General features: G+C 49.1%; 1 protein-coding gene across 2 annotated transcripts; it reads left to right on the top strand.

The window, feature by feature from the left end:
* The first annotated feature begins 311 nt into the window (after nt 1–311).
* CTCFL (CCCTC-binding factor (zinc finger protein)-like) lies at nt 312–17,373 on the top strand. 2 transcript variants are annotated; one of them, XM_012656485.1, is made up of 11 exons: nt 312–860; nt 1,271–1,490; nt 3,936–4,106; nt 4,423–4,556; nt 6,806–6,926; nt 7,581–7,730; nt 9,445–9,605; nt 11,673–11,855; nt 12,428–12,560; nt 15,478–15,498; nt 17,225–17,373. In XM_012656485.1, the coding sequence occupies exons 1-11, from the start codon at nt 312–314 to the stop codon at nt 17,371–17,373; spliced, it is 1,992 nt and encodes a 663-aa protein (XP_012511939.1). The 2 variants fall into 2 exon arrangements, with proteins under 2 accessions (XP_012511939.1, XP_012511940.1); XM_012656486.1 differs by lacking the exon at nt 15,478–15,498 and having other exon boundaries at nt 1,277–1,490; nt 12,428–12,551.
* The last annotated feature ends 459 nt before the right edge of the window (nt 17,374–17,832 follow it).

Here is a 17,832-nt window from a genome sequence, read left to right as displayed (position 1 = left end):
AAACCTTGTGAAGACAGAGTGTGCACTGTCCCCAAACCTGCTCAGGCCCAAACTTTGCTGGGATAGAGTGCATTGGCCCCAAACCGGTTAGTTCTAGAATCTTGGACCAAATCCCACTTTAACCTAAATTCTGCTTAGACTCAACTCCACCTAAGCCCAGGCCAGGTCAACATTGTCCTGACCCTACTGGGCCCAAAGCCTTTAGAGGCCAGACCGTGTTAGACCTTCACCAACCCCAAAGCCTGCTAGGCCCCAACCCCACTGTGCGGAAGAATACCTCTTGCTTCTGTCTCAGAACAGGCCAAGACATCATGGCAGCTACAGAGCCCTCTGTCCCTTCTGAGCAGTTCACCAAAATCAAAGAGCCGGAGTTGATACTGGAGAAAGGCCTAGAAGAGGAGGAGGAAGATGGAGTGTGCAAAATGAAGGATCCTCAGCGCCCTGGGGAGCTGGAGGCCAAGTGTACTTATGGGGACCCCCAGCCCGGGATCCCGGAAGAAGAGCCGGAGCTGGTGCCCGCCCCATCGGAGGAGAGCGAGAAGCACATCCTGACCCTGCAGGCGGTGCGCTTCACTTCCGACAACCCGGAGTTGCGGGACACCGGCTGGCTGAGCGCGCAGCCCCCGGAAGGGGTGCAGGTGATGCTGCAGCAGGCCAGTCCTGGGCTGCCGTCGCTGCTGTGGCTCGGCGAGGGGCCCCAGCAGAGCGTGCAGCAATACTTGGCCATTCGTGTGCAAGAAGAGCTGTACGCCGTGCGAGACTTGGAGCTGCAGTGTCGCGTTCTGGATGAGAACGTGGCGGTGGCCAGTGAAGACAGTAAGCTGGTGGTGAGCCTGGCTGAAAGTACTGGATTGATTCAGGTACAGCTGGTTTTAACAAACTGACCTCTTATATGAATAATAAAAAAAACAAAACTGTTTTCTTAAGTCGGCTTTTGTGCAGTATTATGTATGGACAAGCTATTTTGCAGTTTCAAATTACACACAGTAAAAGTACTTGCTAGGAAAATTTTTAGAGATCTTATGTTTTTTTTTTCAAGAATTGTAAAAGTTACGATAATTGGAATGCCGTAAGATGCATGTGTTTTTAAAAAGGGGGATTATGTCACCGCCGCAATCCCGATGCTAAATAATTACAGCTTAAAGCATTTTGGTTGCAACGCATAATCTTTAATTTTTGCTTTTCTTTATGTACGGTATGGTTCATCAAGGCAAAAGCTTAATCAGATTGTAATTAATAGTATATTTGTTGGAATATTTATCTTCGTTAGCTTGAGAAAAGTCCGGAGGAGAACCAGTGTTTGGCCGAAGGAGGATCCGCTGAGAGAATGGAAAGGCAGCTCTTTATTCTGAAAGCGAGACCCGGAGATGAGGGAAGAGATGAAATTGTTCTGACAATTTCGAATATCAACATGAAAGAGCAGGAAGATAAATCTACATCTAGTCAAGCAGATGTTGAAAGCGCCAACTCTACAAAGGACGAGACAAAGGGTAGGCCAGTTCATCTTGGGGAAGAGACCGCGTAAAGCTGGGCTGTGGGGTTTCTTTTTTTTTTTTTTTTTTGAGACAGATTATCACTCTACTGCCCTGAGTAGAGTGCCGTGGTGTCAGCCTAGCTCACAGCAACCTCAAACTCCTGGGCTCAAGTGATCCTTCTGCCTCAGCCTCCCGAGTAGCTGGGACTACAGGCATGCGCCACCACGCCCGACTGATTTTTTCTATATATTTTTAGCTGTCCATCTAATTTCTTTCTATTTTTAGTAGAGACGGGGTCTGGCTCTTGCTCAGGCTGGTCTCGAACTCCTGAGCCCAAACAATCCGCCTGCCTCGGCCTCCCAGAGAGGATTACAGGCGTGAGCCACCGCGCCCGGCCTAGGCCTGTTTTAAATAGTTGGTTTAAGCTAGGTCCAATGACTGGACTTTCTCAGGGACAGTTTCTGTTAATTGTTTTTTCTCTGGATGGGCTACCGTATTTTTTTGTTTCTTTGCATGCCTTGTAATTTTTTGCTGAAAACTAGACATTTTGACCATTATAACGTGGAAACTCTGTAAATCAGACTCTTCCCCTCCGCAGGGTTGCTTGTTGTATGTGGTGCTGATCACTTTTCTGAACTAACTTTGTAGCGTCTGAATGCTTCATGTGGCCGCTGAAGTCTTTGCTAATGATTGGACAAAGAGTTTCTTAAACACCTGAACCAGAAAAAAATCTCCCAGTTTTTGCCGAAGCGCTCTGCGTGCAGGGGCTGCCTTCTCAACATTCACGCAGGCAGTTTGTGACTCTGTCTTAGCCTTCGCCTCCTGATTCTCAGAGTCAGCAAGCGAGAGCTCAGGGCCCCCTCAGGTTGGTCCCCCACTGTAGGCACACACATGGCATCTATTAATATATTCCCTGGGATGTGTTGGAGCTTGTCAAAGCCCTTATTCCCAAAGCACCTCATTCCTCACCCTTTCCTCCTGAGGTTTTTGTTTAGTCTATTATTTGCCTTAACTATTATCTATTGCTTATAAATGTTTTCAACAAACATCCACCTCAACTCATTCCAGGTAGCTTTTTTAGCCCTGAGCGAGCTCCAAGTTAGGCAGGACAAGGACGAGCCTTTTGATGTGGCCTTCTAGGGAGCCTCCTGGCAGGTCAAAACAAAAAGCTATAATTTTTGTGAACAAGGTTCATTCTCCTCTCTCTGGTATCGATGCTGGGCATTCAGACGGTTATTTGCAAGGGTTCCGCTGAGCCAGGGAGCAGGGTATGGGACTGGAATAAGTTAAAACTGCACCAAGCTCTCTCATTTTACCAAGAATCAGCTGGCTGTTTTTATTACGTGTTGCTCTGGTCGCTGCAAGTTATCGATTAGTTTCCAGTGCCCTGAAAAAGCTGCTTCTGATAGTTTTTGCCCATGTTTTCACTGCCTTTATGGAGGGATGGGTTTTTGGAGTTCCTTCCTCCGTTTTCACTGACAACACAGCTGTGTTCTGTTTTGAATAATTCTAACACCTGAAGTTCTTGCAGGTCTGAGCTTCTGTTTATTTTTCTCCTGGCCCTTGCTTTGGCATCTTGTTTATTCATTAGGGCTGATTTTTTTTTTAAGCGTTATCTCTGGGAATTCTTTGAAGCCTGGAGTGGAAGTGTGTTCTTGAAGGGATGGAATATATTGATTTCTGCCAGGCAGGGATGGTGAAAATCATCTTAAACTGGATCCCCACCACTGCCAGGGGACATTATGAGAACCACCCAGGAAACGTCCCCAGGGGCTGCATTCCTGCTTTGGAGCCATCTTCTTAGGGGAGAATTTTTTTGCCTCTCCATCTATGCTAGGTCAGGACTGTCCAGTAGAACTTACTGTGATGATGGAAATGTTTTCTCTCCGCATTGTAGTATGGTAGCCACCATCCCCATGTGGCCGTTGAACTGTGGCTTACAACAGAGGGACTAAATTTTTAATTTTATTTAAGTTCCATAATTTTAAATACAAATTTAAATAGTCACACGTGGCTAGTGGCTGTGGTCTGAGACTGCATCATTTAGACAGTTTTTCTCAGGTTTTCTTGCAGTCCCCAGGCTGGGATGGAGGAAGCAGAGATGGGGTAGATTATCTTTAGTTCACCCTCTGGAAATGTGCCCCTTCAACTCCCCATCTTTTTGGGAGAACGTCTTCTTGGGCTTCTCACTTGGGGCAGGCACTGAGGCTCATCTTGTCCCCGTCAGTCTGCAAGGCATTCTGATGTTGTCTCGGTGAGAACGCGTCGCTCGCCCCTGGGAACGCCGTGTCCTGAATTGTTTAGATCAGCTTGTGAGCGTCCATGCCATGTGCTATCGTGGAGGTGCATGTTAGTCAAAAAGAGGATGTACTAATAAGTTAGTTTAATTTGTTTAAACGGAATTTGAACCTCTCGAGAAAGATCTTTACAAATATATGAACTCCGTGTCTTCTTCCATAGGAGCAAAGCAGACCTTCAGCTGTGATACCTGTACGTTCACCTCTTCGAGAGCTTCGAGTTTTAATCGCCACGTGAAATCGCACACTAGTGAGAAGTCTCACCTGTGCCACCTCTGCCTGAAAACCTTCCGCACTGTCACTCTGCTGCGGAACCACCTCAACACCCACACAGGTAGAGCAGCCGAGAGTGCTGTTTCCCTCCCATAAGTCAAGGCCGATGTAAGAGTGTGAGTCGACCTGTTCCTGCGTTAGAATCACGTGGTGTTTTATACCACGTGTCTGTCTTTTGTTCTCGAATTTCCATTAAAAATCCCGAATGCTACAAAGATGTCTTCTCTCACACACATCCGTGGTATTTATAGTTTAAAAAGAGCCTTTTCTTAATGTGTAAAGCGTTTTGAGACTGAGTGTAATTTAAAAGTTATCAATTCCTTGGAAATTTTGTGGTTATATCTTGTTTTAAAAGTATAAACTATGTGATTTTACAGGAACCAGGCCCTATAAGTGCGGTGACTGTGACATGGCATTTGTCACCAGTGGAGAGCTCGTCCGACACAGGCGTTATAAACATACTCACGAGAAACCCTTTAAATGTTCCATGTGCAAGTACGCTAGCGTGGAAGTAAGTCCGGTCTTGTATTTGAAGCTTCGTGGGGTCTAAGTAAGAAGTTTCTGTGGAAGTTATGCTAAGTGTAACTGCAGTAGAACCTGTTGCAAATAGTTTTACTAAAGATATCAGTCACAGAAAATTTACACAGGAAATAACATATATTCTGTTTTCTAAAGTTAAAATAGAAAATTGGATTTCTTTTTTTCTGTGATTATTAATTAGTGAAAAACAAACTGTAAATAAAATCACTTGTGGTCAAGAAGTAATTTTTTAAATTTGCTAAAAAGCTCTCTCACTTATGTGATACTCGGTGCCGCAAAATCAAAATGTATTTGCTCCAACATAGAACGCAGATGCAGTCTGAAATTTTGCTGAAATTTTTAAGGTAACCTCAATGCTGTTTGGTCAGATACAAAGCAACTTGCTTGAAGATTCCAGCATAGCCATTTCTACTGTTAATTACAGAGCGAAACCACCCCTTTCAACTGTCCTGTATCCTGGTCGTTGCAACTAGGTTGTTTTATTTGTACCTTGTCACGGGTTTAGCAATACTCTCAATGAAACACCGGCAGACGTTACATTAACTTTTCAAAGCCAGTTTTCTACCAGTTAACTTGTAGGGGTTCTTCTGTGCGTGGGGAAGCGTGCTAGGCCACGGTTTGGAGCTCAGGGGGGCGGGACAAACAATACACTCGAGTGGAACTAAGTTAAAGGGAAGAGCTAAAGGTTAACTATCGTAATGATGCAACCGGGTTTCACAAATTAGCAAATTTCACAAACAGGGTCAGAATTTGATTCCAGGAATTTTTTTCTGCTATTACTATTTTAAAAAAAGTATTTCTCATCTGAGTTAAAGGTTGTGATTGTAGTGTGAGACTATAAAGTGAAGGTCCCAGAGAAAAGCCACCAGAGAATTCTAACCCTGGAATGGACGTTTTGTCGGTGTTCTTCCGGGTCGCCAAGACCCGTCCCCAGCACGGGCCGCCGCACGCGGCCCGGGGTTGGGTGGGAGGCAGCCTCGGCCCGGGGGCCTGCCAGGGCCCTCATTTTCGCAGTCTCCACGTCTTGCCTGCAGGAATGTGTGGGAGCTCCGGTACAGACGCACCGGTGTTTGAAAGCTTCTCAACTGCTCTTGCCCTCCCATCCGGCCTTCGAAAGCCACCCAGCGTTGGTTTTATTCAGGGCCACCTTTTGTCATTCGTACCACTCATCCTACTCAAACCTCTCACACTGTAATTTTAAAAATTCTGTACTCTGGTTTCTCTTCAGATCTTTCTCTTCAGATCAGGTACAAATCTTTTGCCTTTTAAAAATTCTTTTTGTTCTGCTTTCCAGTGTACTTGAAGACATTGGAGCTAAATTTTTCAGTTTGGATCTTGTTTTCCATTCTAAGCCGCCTTTTGTTCTTGAATGTTCTTAAGGCTTTTGTGCGCCCGTCACTTACCGGGGAAGCGGATCGGTGGGGTCACAAGCAGAACAAACGTGGGCTTTGTAACTTGTACAGTCCCTGTGTGGCTGACGCCCTCTGTTTCCTGCTGCATGTGGATAAGGACCTGCCATGAGCGAGTTTAGCATAAGAATAGTCTAGAAGACAGTGAAACAGTCAGGCAAAGAAAGATGTGATGGGAGGTATTATGTTGTTTGCTCTTTAACTAATTGCCTGGCATACACAATGAATCAAATTAGAATTTATTTTCTTCTGCTTAAAACTTACTTCTTATAAAGTAACTGCGTTATACCACGCAGTACCGCCGCCTGCTGGCAAAGGAGGCCTCCCCGTCCACGTGCCAGGCAGGGTTGGGTCCCCGGACTTGTTACTGTGAAGCATACGAATCTCCCTGGTTAAAGAGCTAAGGTTTCAAGGTTTTTACTTAATATGAAAAAGACATTTTCTGGCCTTTGGGCTTCGACAGCATGATCTAAATTTTGCCACTGTTGAGCGTATGTTGCCTTAGACATAAAAATAAAATCATGGATGGCGTGATCGTTAAATTATGGTAGTTACATGGCCAGTGAAAGACTCTCGGAACTGCCGTTCATCATCCCTAAAGGAGCTCGCACACACACGTCAAATGAAAAAAAAAACCGCCCACAGCAGAATATAAAAAGTAATGACTTTTTCGTGTTTCCCGTTAGTGAGATATGCGCTGGTGCTCTGATGTCCGAATCTGAGTAATTTAAGTCTCGTTTGCGATGCTGATGGACGGAAGGCTCCACAGCCTGCGGGTCTCCCGAGTGACTCTCTCCCGCTTGCGTTGTAGGCGAGCAAACTGAAGCGCCACATCCGCTCCCACACCGGCGAGCGCCCCTACCAGTGCAGCCTCTGCAGCTACGCCAGCAAGGACACCTACAAGCTCAAGCGCCACATGCGCACACACTCAGGTGACGGTGTCTCGCGTGCGGCCTCCTAAGTAGACGTGCGTTTTTCGAAGCGTCTGAGCTTTTAAAAGTTACCCGTCAGTGCCAAAATCCAAGTTCCAACGGAAAAGTCGATTTTCGCATTCCCGTTTAACTTGGAGATTTTGACCCGTGCCTTTGCATTTACCTGGCACTGGGGGAGACCACGTACACGCTGTGCTAAGTAGAGCACCGTAAGGTGTTTGCTTCTGTCGGGTTTCCAGGTATTTACAGGTCGCCGCCTTAATTCATTCTTCAAGTTTGAGGCAAAACATAAAGCAAGGTGTGCTGGGTTCACGTCCGGTGTGCTTGTGTTGTGTTAGGTAAAGGCCACGTTTGTGTGTCCTTCTTGGTTCTCCCTACAAGCTCGTGGAGACGAGCCACCTTGAACTGACGGGCAGCCGCCAGACGCAGTAGGCGCGTCTTTGGGCCGTCGCGGACGCAGCTGCACTTGACGTGAGCTGCCTGGGCTCGATTTAGGAGTCGCGCGCTGACGGGGGGTTAAACCTGTGAGAAAGGGGTAGGAAAGGAAGCCCTAGGAGCGGAAGAAACGCTTTCAGCACCCGGTGTCCCTGGCAAGGATCAGGGCCTGAGGGGCGAAGCCGCTCCCTGGGGTTCATTTTGTCACTTATGTCCCAGGCGAGAAGCCCTACGAGTGCCACGTCTGCCATGCCCGATTCACCCAGAGCGGGACCATGAAAATACATGTTCTGCAGAAGCACAGCGAGAACGTCCCCAAGTACGAGTGTCCCCACTGTGCCACCATCATTGCAAGGAAGAGCGACCTGCGTGAGTGTCTGGTTTCATGTTTCTTTACTACAGTGTTTGCTGGTTCTTTGGAGCTCGGCCCTGGCCGCGCGGCTGGGGACTTCGCCCAGGCTGCGTCTTCTTCCACAGGTCCTGTGGCGCCATCTGGTGGCGGGACCGCAGAAGTGCAGCTCCGCGCCACGTTCTCAGAGTGTGGGCCTGGGCCCGTTCCGTACACACGTGATAAGATCTTTCACGGATACCGTTTTATTCCATATTGGGCCTGTCTTTACAGATGGGGCCCCAGGGCTCAGGGACAGAGTGAACTGCCTGAGACCCACGACCAGGGTGCTAGGAGGCGGCGTGGTCACAGGTTCTGACCCTATTACTGTTCTCTCCAGTGATAACTCACTAGCTTTTCCTAAACGCTTGCCTGAAGTTGTGGGAGCCAAAGGCACAAAAGGAAGAATGCAGACCTAGATCTCCCTGTAAGGAACTTACTTGAGTGGAGTAAGATGGTAGCAGACCCCTCGAGGCAGGGCGGGACTCAGCAGCAGCAGCTCGAGAGCCAGGCTTAGGTGCTGGGATTTGTCTGCCTGCAGGGAACCCGCCAGCCAGTGCTCACCAGTGGGGACGGCGGTAAGAGGGAGTGGTCGAGCCTCCCTTCTTTGAGTCAGGATCTGGGGCCTCCCTTTTCCATGATCTTATTTCTCTCTCCAAAATACATGACACTGCGATACTCAAAATACATTAGCAAAAGCAAAAATTTACCAGTTTGCCCAGAGAAATTCTGTAGAGGGGAGGAACTGTTTTGAAGTCTTAACTTTTATTTTTCATCTGGAACATTCTGTCATGTTGCCATAGATGCCAGCACACCACAAAACACAGCCCAGTGGGACTTGGGAGGGCACAGGGACCACCAGCCAGTTGCCAAGAAAGGATACAAGACACTGTGGACACCCTGGCAAAGCCATAGAGTTTGTGTCTATCCCGTGCCAGCAGGTGACACACTGCGGACACCCCTGCGAGATGCTCTGTCACCGCACTAGCCCTGAGACAGTGTGCTCTTTAAATGTCCAAGTCAGCGGATGCAGGGCCCCCCGTCACGCAGCTGTCGGGTTTTGGTTCTTACACTAAAGTGTCACAAAACCAGCAGAGACCTTCACGAACAAAAATTACCCTAGAGCATACCCGGTCAGACCTTACCACACGCCCCGGGTCAGCTCCGACTTAGGAGAAACAGGACATTGACTTGTAACAGAACGTGCGGATTTTTTTTTAAGGTAAAATACAGAGGTTATATCTTTTTATGTAAAATCACCTTAACATTATCCTAAAATCTTCCTACCCTATAATACGATCCTCACAGTGGGTCCTCACAAACTGGGTCCAGTACGACCTACCTTACGTGACATTTAATCCACGTTGCAAGGGCGTTAAAACGACGTCTCAGTATTCGGTTCCTTCAGAGCAGTGGTGCTCAACTGGGAGTGGTTTTACCCCCAGGAGACATGTGGCGGTATCTGGAGGTGGTTTGGTTTTCACAGCTGGAGAGGAAGAGGTGCTACTGGCATCCAGGAGACAGAACAGGGATCTGTGCACAGGACGGTCCTGCCCTCCCCGCCCATGAAGGAACAGTGGGGCGGCCCAGATGTTAGCAGTGCCAAGGCTGAGAAACCCCAATTTAGAGGATAGGAGGACAGGCCTAACGGGAAATAGTGCTCTCGAACTACATGATATTGTGCAACTATTTTAGGTGTCCATTTGCGCAACCTGCACACTTACAAAGCTACAGAGATGAAATGCCGCTACTGTTCTTCCGTCTTCCACGAGCGCTATGCCCTCATCCAGCACCAGAAAACGCATAAAAACGAGAAAAGATTCAAGTGCGAACACTGCGATTATGCCTGCAAGCAGGTACTGTGCTTGAGTCGGTTTGGGGAGGCAGTGGGACGTGGAAGAAGGGAGGGTCGGAGTGGGATTCCCTCTTCGAAAATATTGGAAAAAGTCATGTTTTACTATAATAGCCGACTCAGAATAACCAGAAAGCAGCCATGAGCCAGTCGTTTAAAGCGACGGCTCTTAACGTGTATTCGCAGACCTGTAGAGCTCCCTGTAACCAGTTAGGGGCCCACAAGATTCAAACCATTGTCCTAATAATGCCAAGATGTCACTTGCCCTTTCCCTCCATTGACGTTTGCCCGCCGGGTGCCACAGCAATGGTGACGCCTTAGCACAGACCAAAGCCGTGACACCCGCAGGACGGGTCGTGGCTGTATTCACCTTCTCGCACTGGCGGCAGAAACAAAGGGCAGTTTCACTCAAGAATGTCCTCGATGAAGCAGTGAAGGTTGTTTACTTTGTTAAATCTCGACCCTCAGTGCTTTCTTCTTGATACTCAGCGTGACGAGACGGGAAGGTGGCGTGAGCGCGTGCGCTGTCCTCTGAGGCCGTGCAAGCACACGTGCCAGACGAACTCTGCTTATTCAGTCAGGGGCGTTTGGCGGACATTCTCCTAGAAACGAACGACAGCAGCCTGTCCCTTCAAGGGAAACGTGGGGGACCAGGAATGCAGCTGCACTTTTCAAGAGAAAATCAGAATTGGAATTTTGAAAAATTTAGATTCACTACTGTGAGCTTTACAGCTTTGTAATATTTAAGACTTTTCTAAGATTGGAGTTACTTTAAGAATGCAATTTTTTTATATTGTATAATGAAATATGTCAGCATTGAAAGATCTCCATAACTCAGTAAACTGACACTTTGCAGACGCCCAATGCATGATGTTACAGAATCGTGCGTGGGTGATAGACTCGTTGAAAGTAAAACGTAGACCAACGGGTTTTAGCTAAACAGAGGACGCCACGTTCACTGGTAGCGGGTCACATTCTGCAGTGCAGCCGACCTTTAAGAAATTGCCGCTCACTGAGTTTGGAGCAATAGAAAAGAAGGTTGTGCACAATTATTTGAAAAAGCTAGTAAAATTCTGTTTCCTTTTTCAACTCCATGTCCGCGAGGCCAGATTTTCTTTATTATACCTCCAGAAGACTGAGGGGAGAGCAGAGATGGGACTCCGCCTGAATTCTTTTAGTAGGGTTGTCGGACTTAGCAAGTAAAAACACAGGACACTCCGTGAAATCTGAATTCCAGATAAATAATGAATAGTTTTGTGTATAAGTATGTCCCAGACCTTGCAGTCTGTGCTTTAACTGGCAACCTCATTTAATAAGCCTGGCAGGGGGGGAGTTGGAAAATAAATAACATATTTTTGCAGAAATAGGTTAACATGTAGTCAATTGTTTTTTTAAACTAATGAATATTTTTTAAAAATATTTTTAAATGTCTCAGTTCTGATTTTAATACAGTAAATACTAACACATACCACCCGTGTAAACAAAAGCTCTTGGAAGCTGCAGTAATTTTTAAGAGTATAACAGGTCCTGAGACCAGATGGTTGAAAACCAGACCACTGCTTCTATCAAGATGTGTTATAATACTATTGGGAAATAGAAGAAAAACATTTAGGTATTTAGCATACTTCCCACCCCACACGTCTGGTGAATTTAAACTCTAACGTTAGCTTTTTAAGTATGCAGGTTTTGTTTACCTTTCGTAAACTCAGGTAATTGCAAATAATTTAATAGAAATAGGACTTCAAATACCTGACCCCTTTTGGAGAGGAAAAATGATCCTGGTTTCACTCCGCAAGGATGTGTGACCGTGTGCCTCATAGCACCGGAGAACCAGTGAGGAATTAATTAATTGCAAGGACTCTGGGACTTCTGGGACTGCACACAAATTTATTTCACAGATGGCCATGCACTCAGAGATTGAGTGGTGCTTTGTTGAGAATGTGTTTGCAGTAATTTTCCTTAATAGTGTGGGCTCATCTTTGGAGAGAAAAAGTATTGTACGATAAATAGTGTCTGATACTAAAAAAAAATCCTTTAAATAGATAAGCTGTTTTCTTCCGTTCCCTCTTAGGAACGACACATGACAGCCCACGTCCGGACCCACACTGGAGAGAAGCCATTCGCCTGCCCTGCCTGCAACAAATGTTTCCGACAGAAGCAACTTCTAAACGTTCACTTCAAGAAGTACCATGATCCAAGTTTCATCCCGACTGTTTATGAATGCCCCAAGTGCGGCAAAGGCTTTTCCCGCTGGGTAAGCTTAGCTGAGTTACCATCAATCCTCCCTGGAAAGATCCCTCTGTCTCAGAAGGACGGTGTCACACTAGGAGAGTTTAAACCTGATGGTAGAAACTTGCCAGGGCTTCGGATAGCATCTGTCATGCCTTGGGAGAGTGGTTATTACTTGTTCGGAGTCCCGGAGTTCTTTAAGAATCTTACGAACGTGTGGTCTCCCCTCCCCCTAAGAAAGGACGACCCTACACAGGGTGGGAAACCTTTGTGATGAATTGTCGACCGTCGTGAAGTCGGCCGATGTGTTGAATTTCCGGTTCAACATCAATCTTCACTTTAGAGAGTAGAAGCATTCTAAAGCAATCGATTGTGTCTCCCCCTTGATTCTATTATAAAAAATATTTAAAACAAGCTGACTTGGGCTAGACCTAATCATAACAGAAAGGGTCACTTTAACGAGTCATCGTTCTTGCACAAGGTTATAAAAGGTGCACGTTACCCGCGGTTCTCCCGGAGCCTGTCTTTTCAACCGTGCATTTTAAAATGCATTTGGCGAGGCTGACGCTTGCGTGTTCTGTGTCATTTTTTCAACAGAATAACATGAATAGACACTCAGAGAAGTGTGACCCAGCACAAAAGAAGCCGGCCACCTCAGGAAAAGGAAAAAACGTGAAGAAGAAAAATCAGACGGTCCCGAAGGAAGCCGTAAAGGAAGCCGGTACCTTGTGTTAAACGAATTCATTTTTAATCTGACAGCGATTTTCTAGTTAGTAAATGTCCTGGGTGCTGGAAGCTACTGCTCAGGGGATGCATCCAGAAACCCTGTTTATCCGCCAGTTAATCCCCCAGACGGTGCGAGTGCCAGGCCTGGACAGGTGCCAGCCCGAGGCGCAGCTCTGGGGCTGCTTCCTGCCACTCGGGCAGGGTCTGGCGGCGGCGAGGTGGGCGTGGTTCCTCAGCCACCTCTCAGAGCCGCGGTGGGGGTGGTGTGAGAAAGTCAGCGTGGGCGCCTCGTGAGACGGGTTTGCGTGGCCGAGTGACGGACGTGTGCGCCCCACTCTCCTTGCCCTGGGAGGTCTGCTCGGCCGTGCTGGACTGCTGCCCGCACCTGCAGGGGCTGTGCTGGGGCCGCAGCAGTGAACGACCACAAACCGGGTGGCTGAGGACAGCGGAAGTGAATCCTCTCGTAGCTCTCGAGACCAGAAGTCCCCAGTCGAGGTGTGGGCAGGGCCACACTGCCTTTGGGGGCTCGAGGGGAGGCTCCTTTCTGGCCGCTTTCAGCTCTGGGGGCTCCAGTGTTCCGTGGCTTGTGGCCGCGTCACTCCTGTCTGTGTCACCATCTTCACGTGGCCTTCTCCTCTCTTCCATGTCTGCGTCTTCTCTTCTGGGCATATAAAATGCTTGTCAGTGGATTTAGGGCTTTCTTGGAAAATGTGGCGTGTCCTCATCTGGAGACCCTTAATTATATCTGTGAAGACCCTCTTTTTTCAAAGAAGGTCACATTCACAGGCTTTGGGGGGTGAGGATAGGGACATATCCTTTTAGGGGCCGCCGTCCTAAAAGGCATCTCAGTCTTCATCCGCTGGCCTCGGGGCCGACGTGAGCTCCCAGGTTGGTGCGGGTGGGCCATCCCGTGTGCGCCGGGACTGGCTCTGCGCCGGGAGGGGCGGGCGTTACCTTCTCCGTTTGTCCCTGTGAGAACCTCAGAGCCGTAGAGGTGACGGAAGCCGGAGGACCTTACAGCAGACGCACAGGCTCGCTCTCTAGACGCCCTGTGTGAGGCCACCCCCGTCCTCCACTTGGAAATGTTCCCGCAGACCTGCGGGCCCCAACCCCCGGGCCGCGGATGGTACCAGCTTCCTCTGCATGTACAGCCGCTCCCCATCGCTCCCTCGCCGCCTGAGCTCCGCCTCCTGTCCCGTCAGCGGTGGCATCAGATTCTCGCAGGAGCGAACCCTCCCGTAACCTGCCCATGGGGGGATCTAGGTCGCTGCTCCTTATGGGACTCCAGTGCCTGATGGTCTGAGGCGGAGCTGAGGCGGTGATGCCGGCGCTGGGAGCGGCTGCAAAGACAGATCATCACTAGCAGAGAGGTTTGACCGCACGATAAATGTAATGTGCTTGAATCATTCCGGAACCATTCCCCACCCCGACCAGTCCATGGAAATATTGTCTTCCGTGAAACCAGTCCCTGGTGCCAAAAATGTTGGGGACCTCTGCCACGGATGACTGTCATCCTTTCAACCGCCTTCCTTCAAGAGCTGCCAGATCGCATAGAGGATGCCCAATTAAATCTAAATCTCAGAGAAACGACGAATAGTTGTTTAGTGTAAGTATATCCCACGTACTATTTGGGACATACTTACACTAAAAACTTAATCATCGTTTGTCTGAACCTCAGATGGAAGCGGCGTCCTGCAGTCCTTGCCTTCCCTCCCCGCCGTGCAGAGCTGGCTCTGTCGCTCTCACTGTCCACGTGCCACACGCCCTGGCTGTCTCCGTCTCTCACCCACGTAGATGACAGCCGTCTCCCCGCCTGTGCGGTGCAGCCAGGACCTTGCGGGGTCCCCTGTCCGTGCGCCGTCTCTCAGCTCGGGTAGAGCTGCCCATCCCTGCCACGCCCTTCTCCTCTGCCCCGGAGGCAGCACCCAGAGCTCACACTGCAGCCCTGCAGGGCGGGGCGCTGCCATCCTGGGTCGGAGGGAGGGAGCTGAGCTGCCAGTGCTTCCTGCTGGTTTCTAGCGCCTTCCGCTCCACGCTCCCAGCCCCCACCTCCCCCCAGCCTGAGGCCCCTCAGCACTGCTCGCCCTCCAGGGCGCAGCTGGTTCCCAGGGCTGCAGCGCTCCCTGCGTCAGCGCAGAAGGAAAATGAATGTTCCAGTAATGGGCGTGAGGAGTCCAGCCTGGGTTAGATTGGCTTTTGCACCAATGATGTAAAATAACATTTTTTCATATTTTTTAATGGAGGAGGGGCCCAAAGAAGTCGTGGAGGAGCCGCCCCTCCCGTCTGAGGCCCCATCTGACTCTGGACCCGCCGGTTGCCCACCCCACTGTCCCCAACCAGACCGGCCTCACCCTTTCTTTGCCCAGAATTCGCGGTGATGCCCGCTCACCATGGCTCCCAGGAGCTCTGGCTCCCTGCTCCGCAGGTGCTCCCGGGACTGGACTCTTTAGCACGGCTCGTCTCCCACGGGGCCTCCAGGGCAGGCCTACCTGGCGCGCCCCCAGCCTCTGGCCCCGCCCTGGCATTAACTGGTCGTTAATCTGCCGCTTACTTAGTAAACCAGTGAGTAATAAGCACAGTCCTTACTGGAGCAGACAGACTGGTGGACTCTGACCCACGTCCTTCAACCATCCTCGTCGCCGTCCCAAGGCCGGGTTGCTGGGACCCCGAGCTTTAAGTTTAGGACAGAACCTAGAATGTCAGTAGAAAAATGTGACTTTCCACCTAATTCGGTACCTAAAGGGCACTTCCGCAGTTCTCCCCCTATTGACGCCTAAACGTAGTACTTTTTTAATACCTGTTAAACAAAACCCCTAGAAGACCCAACAATTTGGGTTGACTTTTGAAAATGTCACGCTCAGTTGGCGACATTTTTCTGTGGAGAAGAGCTGGGGACAGGAAACAACTGGCGTCCACTCCAGGGCCCCAGGCAGCCGCGGGAAGTGGGGGCTGCCCTTGTCAGCCCTGAGCCGACGTCTCCTAAATGCGCTTCCTGGATGCGGACGCCGAAGTAACTGAGAACGTTTTGAAGAGAGGAAGGTGGGTCCCAGCGTCTCTCTCCTCTCCTATTGCCGACACCCGTCTCTGGGACGGGAGTCCGTGGAGGGGATGGCTGGGATGCTGTTGCCTTCAGCGTTCACGGTCCAGAGGGCAGCGGTGAGGACGCTCTTGTAGATTTAAAACATGAGGGTCTGCTGGGCGCGGTGGCTCACGCCTGTAATCCTAGCACTCTGGGAGGCCGAGGCGGGCGGATCGTTTGAGCTCAGGAGTTCGAGACCAGCCTGAGCAAGAGCGAGACCCCGCCTCTACTAAAAATAGAAAGAAATTAATCGGACAGCTAAAAATATATAGAAAAAATTAACCGGAAATGGTGGCGTGTGCCTGTAGTCCCAGCTACTTGGGAGGCTGAGGCAGGAGGATTGCTTGAGCCCAGGAGTTTGAGGTTGCTGTGAGCGAGGATGACGCCACGGCACTCTAGCCCGGGCAAGACAGTGAGACTCTGTCTCAAAAAAAAAAAAAAAAAAAAAAAAACATGAGGGTGACGACACTGGGACACTAAAACCTCGTCCCTAGTTTCGGTGGGCAGCTGTTGCAGCCAAAGCGAAGCTCGAGTGAAGGCCAGTAGCCCGCCCTGTGCTAGCAAAAAAGTCTGTGCACGTCAGGCGCTCTGTAACCCATGGCGTCCAGATGGTTGTTTCCTTCCCGTGCCTGCTGCTGCGTCCTCACCCGTCGCCTTCCCAGTTCATTGGCGGACCTCGGCACGTTCCCGTCCGATGGCCCCAGTTCTGAGAATCTCAGCATCAGTGTTGATTTTCATCCAGAAGAACTGGGTCTGTTGCCCTCTGCACGCCCCCAACAGTAGTTCAAGGAAGCACAGGCAAAAATGTCTTCGCCCGACTTTGAACTAATCTGAGGTCATCACATTCGTAAACGTGGCGCCCCACAGGTGTGCTCAGGAAGCCATTTGGAAACTGAGCAGAGGGTCTAATGTGGCTCGGTTTGCGGTCATCTGTCTTAAACTCTCGAAGTTGTGCTCACAGCTCATAAGCTGTTGGAGGGTGAGCAGGTTATGGCCTGGTTACGTCCTGGGGATGGCTCACAGCGTGTGCCTAGCATGACACTTGTCCCAGAATCAGTGCCCAGTATACGCTGATTGGCCGGAGGGACACGCCCTGCTAGCAGTGGCGTTTTTCACTTTGGCGGTGTCACTCCACAGGTGCACGATCTAGGTCTGTAAGATCCGCATCCAGCTCCCAGCAGTTCCGGGTTCCCAGCTGGGCACGATTTTGGCGCCCCAGCCTCCCCCAGGGGACATGTGGCAGTATCTGGAGACATTTTTGGTGGTTGAAGCTGAAGAGGAGGGTGCTACTGGCATGTGGTGGTGGCGGCCGGGGTCGCTGCTGACACCCTGCAGTGCCCGGGACAGCCCCGCTGTCAGAGCGCCCTGGCCCCAGGTGTCTGTAGTGCCGGGTTGAGAAGCCCTGACTTAAGGCAGATAGCTGGGATCAGAACACTTGTTCTGCCCTACCAGTTAGGAGATTGTCTTCTAACAGGCTTGCTGCTGCATTAAAATTTAAGTGATTATCTCCAAAATATACTTGCACAGTTTATCAATTGCAACTTCTTGGCTTTCTGTTGAATTTGCTCATTCTGTGCCTTTTTCCCAAGAAACTGCCGTTGAGGAGGCTTCCACCGAGAGGGGAGAACAGTTCCCAGGTGAAATGGTTTTTGTCGACTTTGGAGAGACCTCAGCTGGAAGCAAGGACCTGGATGGAGACATTACCTGTGAAATGATCCTCAACATGATGGACAAGTGATAGAGATTAAGTTTCATAGCCTTTAAGTCTTAAAGCAAGGTAGAAATTTTGAGCATCTTCTTTGAAACAGTTTTGTTCATGACAATACATGGTCACACACATTTTTTCAAAGTCTGAAGTAATGCCTAGAATTGTTTGCCTGTTTTTAACTGGATATTTCAAAAAACATTGAAGGTATTTTATAAAACACTTAAACCTTGAATCAGAGGGTAACACCTCAAATCTATGAATTCGTTCACCTGGCATTGGCAAGCTGGCCCACATGAAATAGTAATGATTTTTGGATAATAGTTATTTCAGTAGTATTTTAGACCAGCAGGTGCTTCAGCCAGCAAAGCTGGAAAATTTTATGTTGGGTACACACACCTGTGATATTTTTAATATTATGACATTTCAAATGAAAGACTGATTTTATATTCTTTTTTTATACACATGAACTTTCCATAAAATTTTAAAGCT

This window comes from Propithecus coquereli, unplaced genomic scaffold (genome assembly GCF_000956105.1).
Source record: "Propithecus coquereli isolate 6110/MARCELLA unplaced genomic scaffold, Pcoq_1.0 Scaffold503, whole genome shotgun sequence".
NCBI lineage: Eukaryota > Metazoa > Chordata > Mammalia > Primates > Indriidae > Propithecus > Propithecus coquereli.
This window is presented reverse-complemented; position numbering and strand designations above follow the sequence as displayed.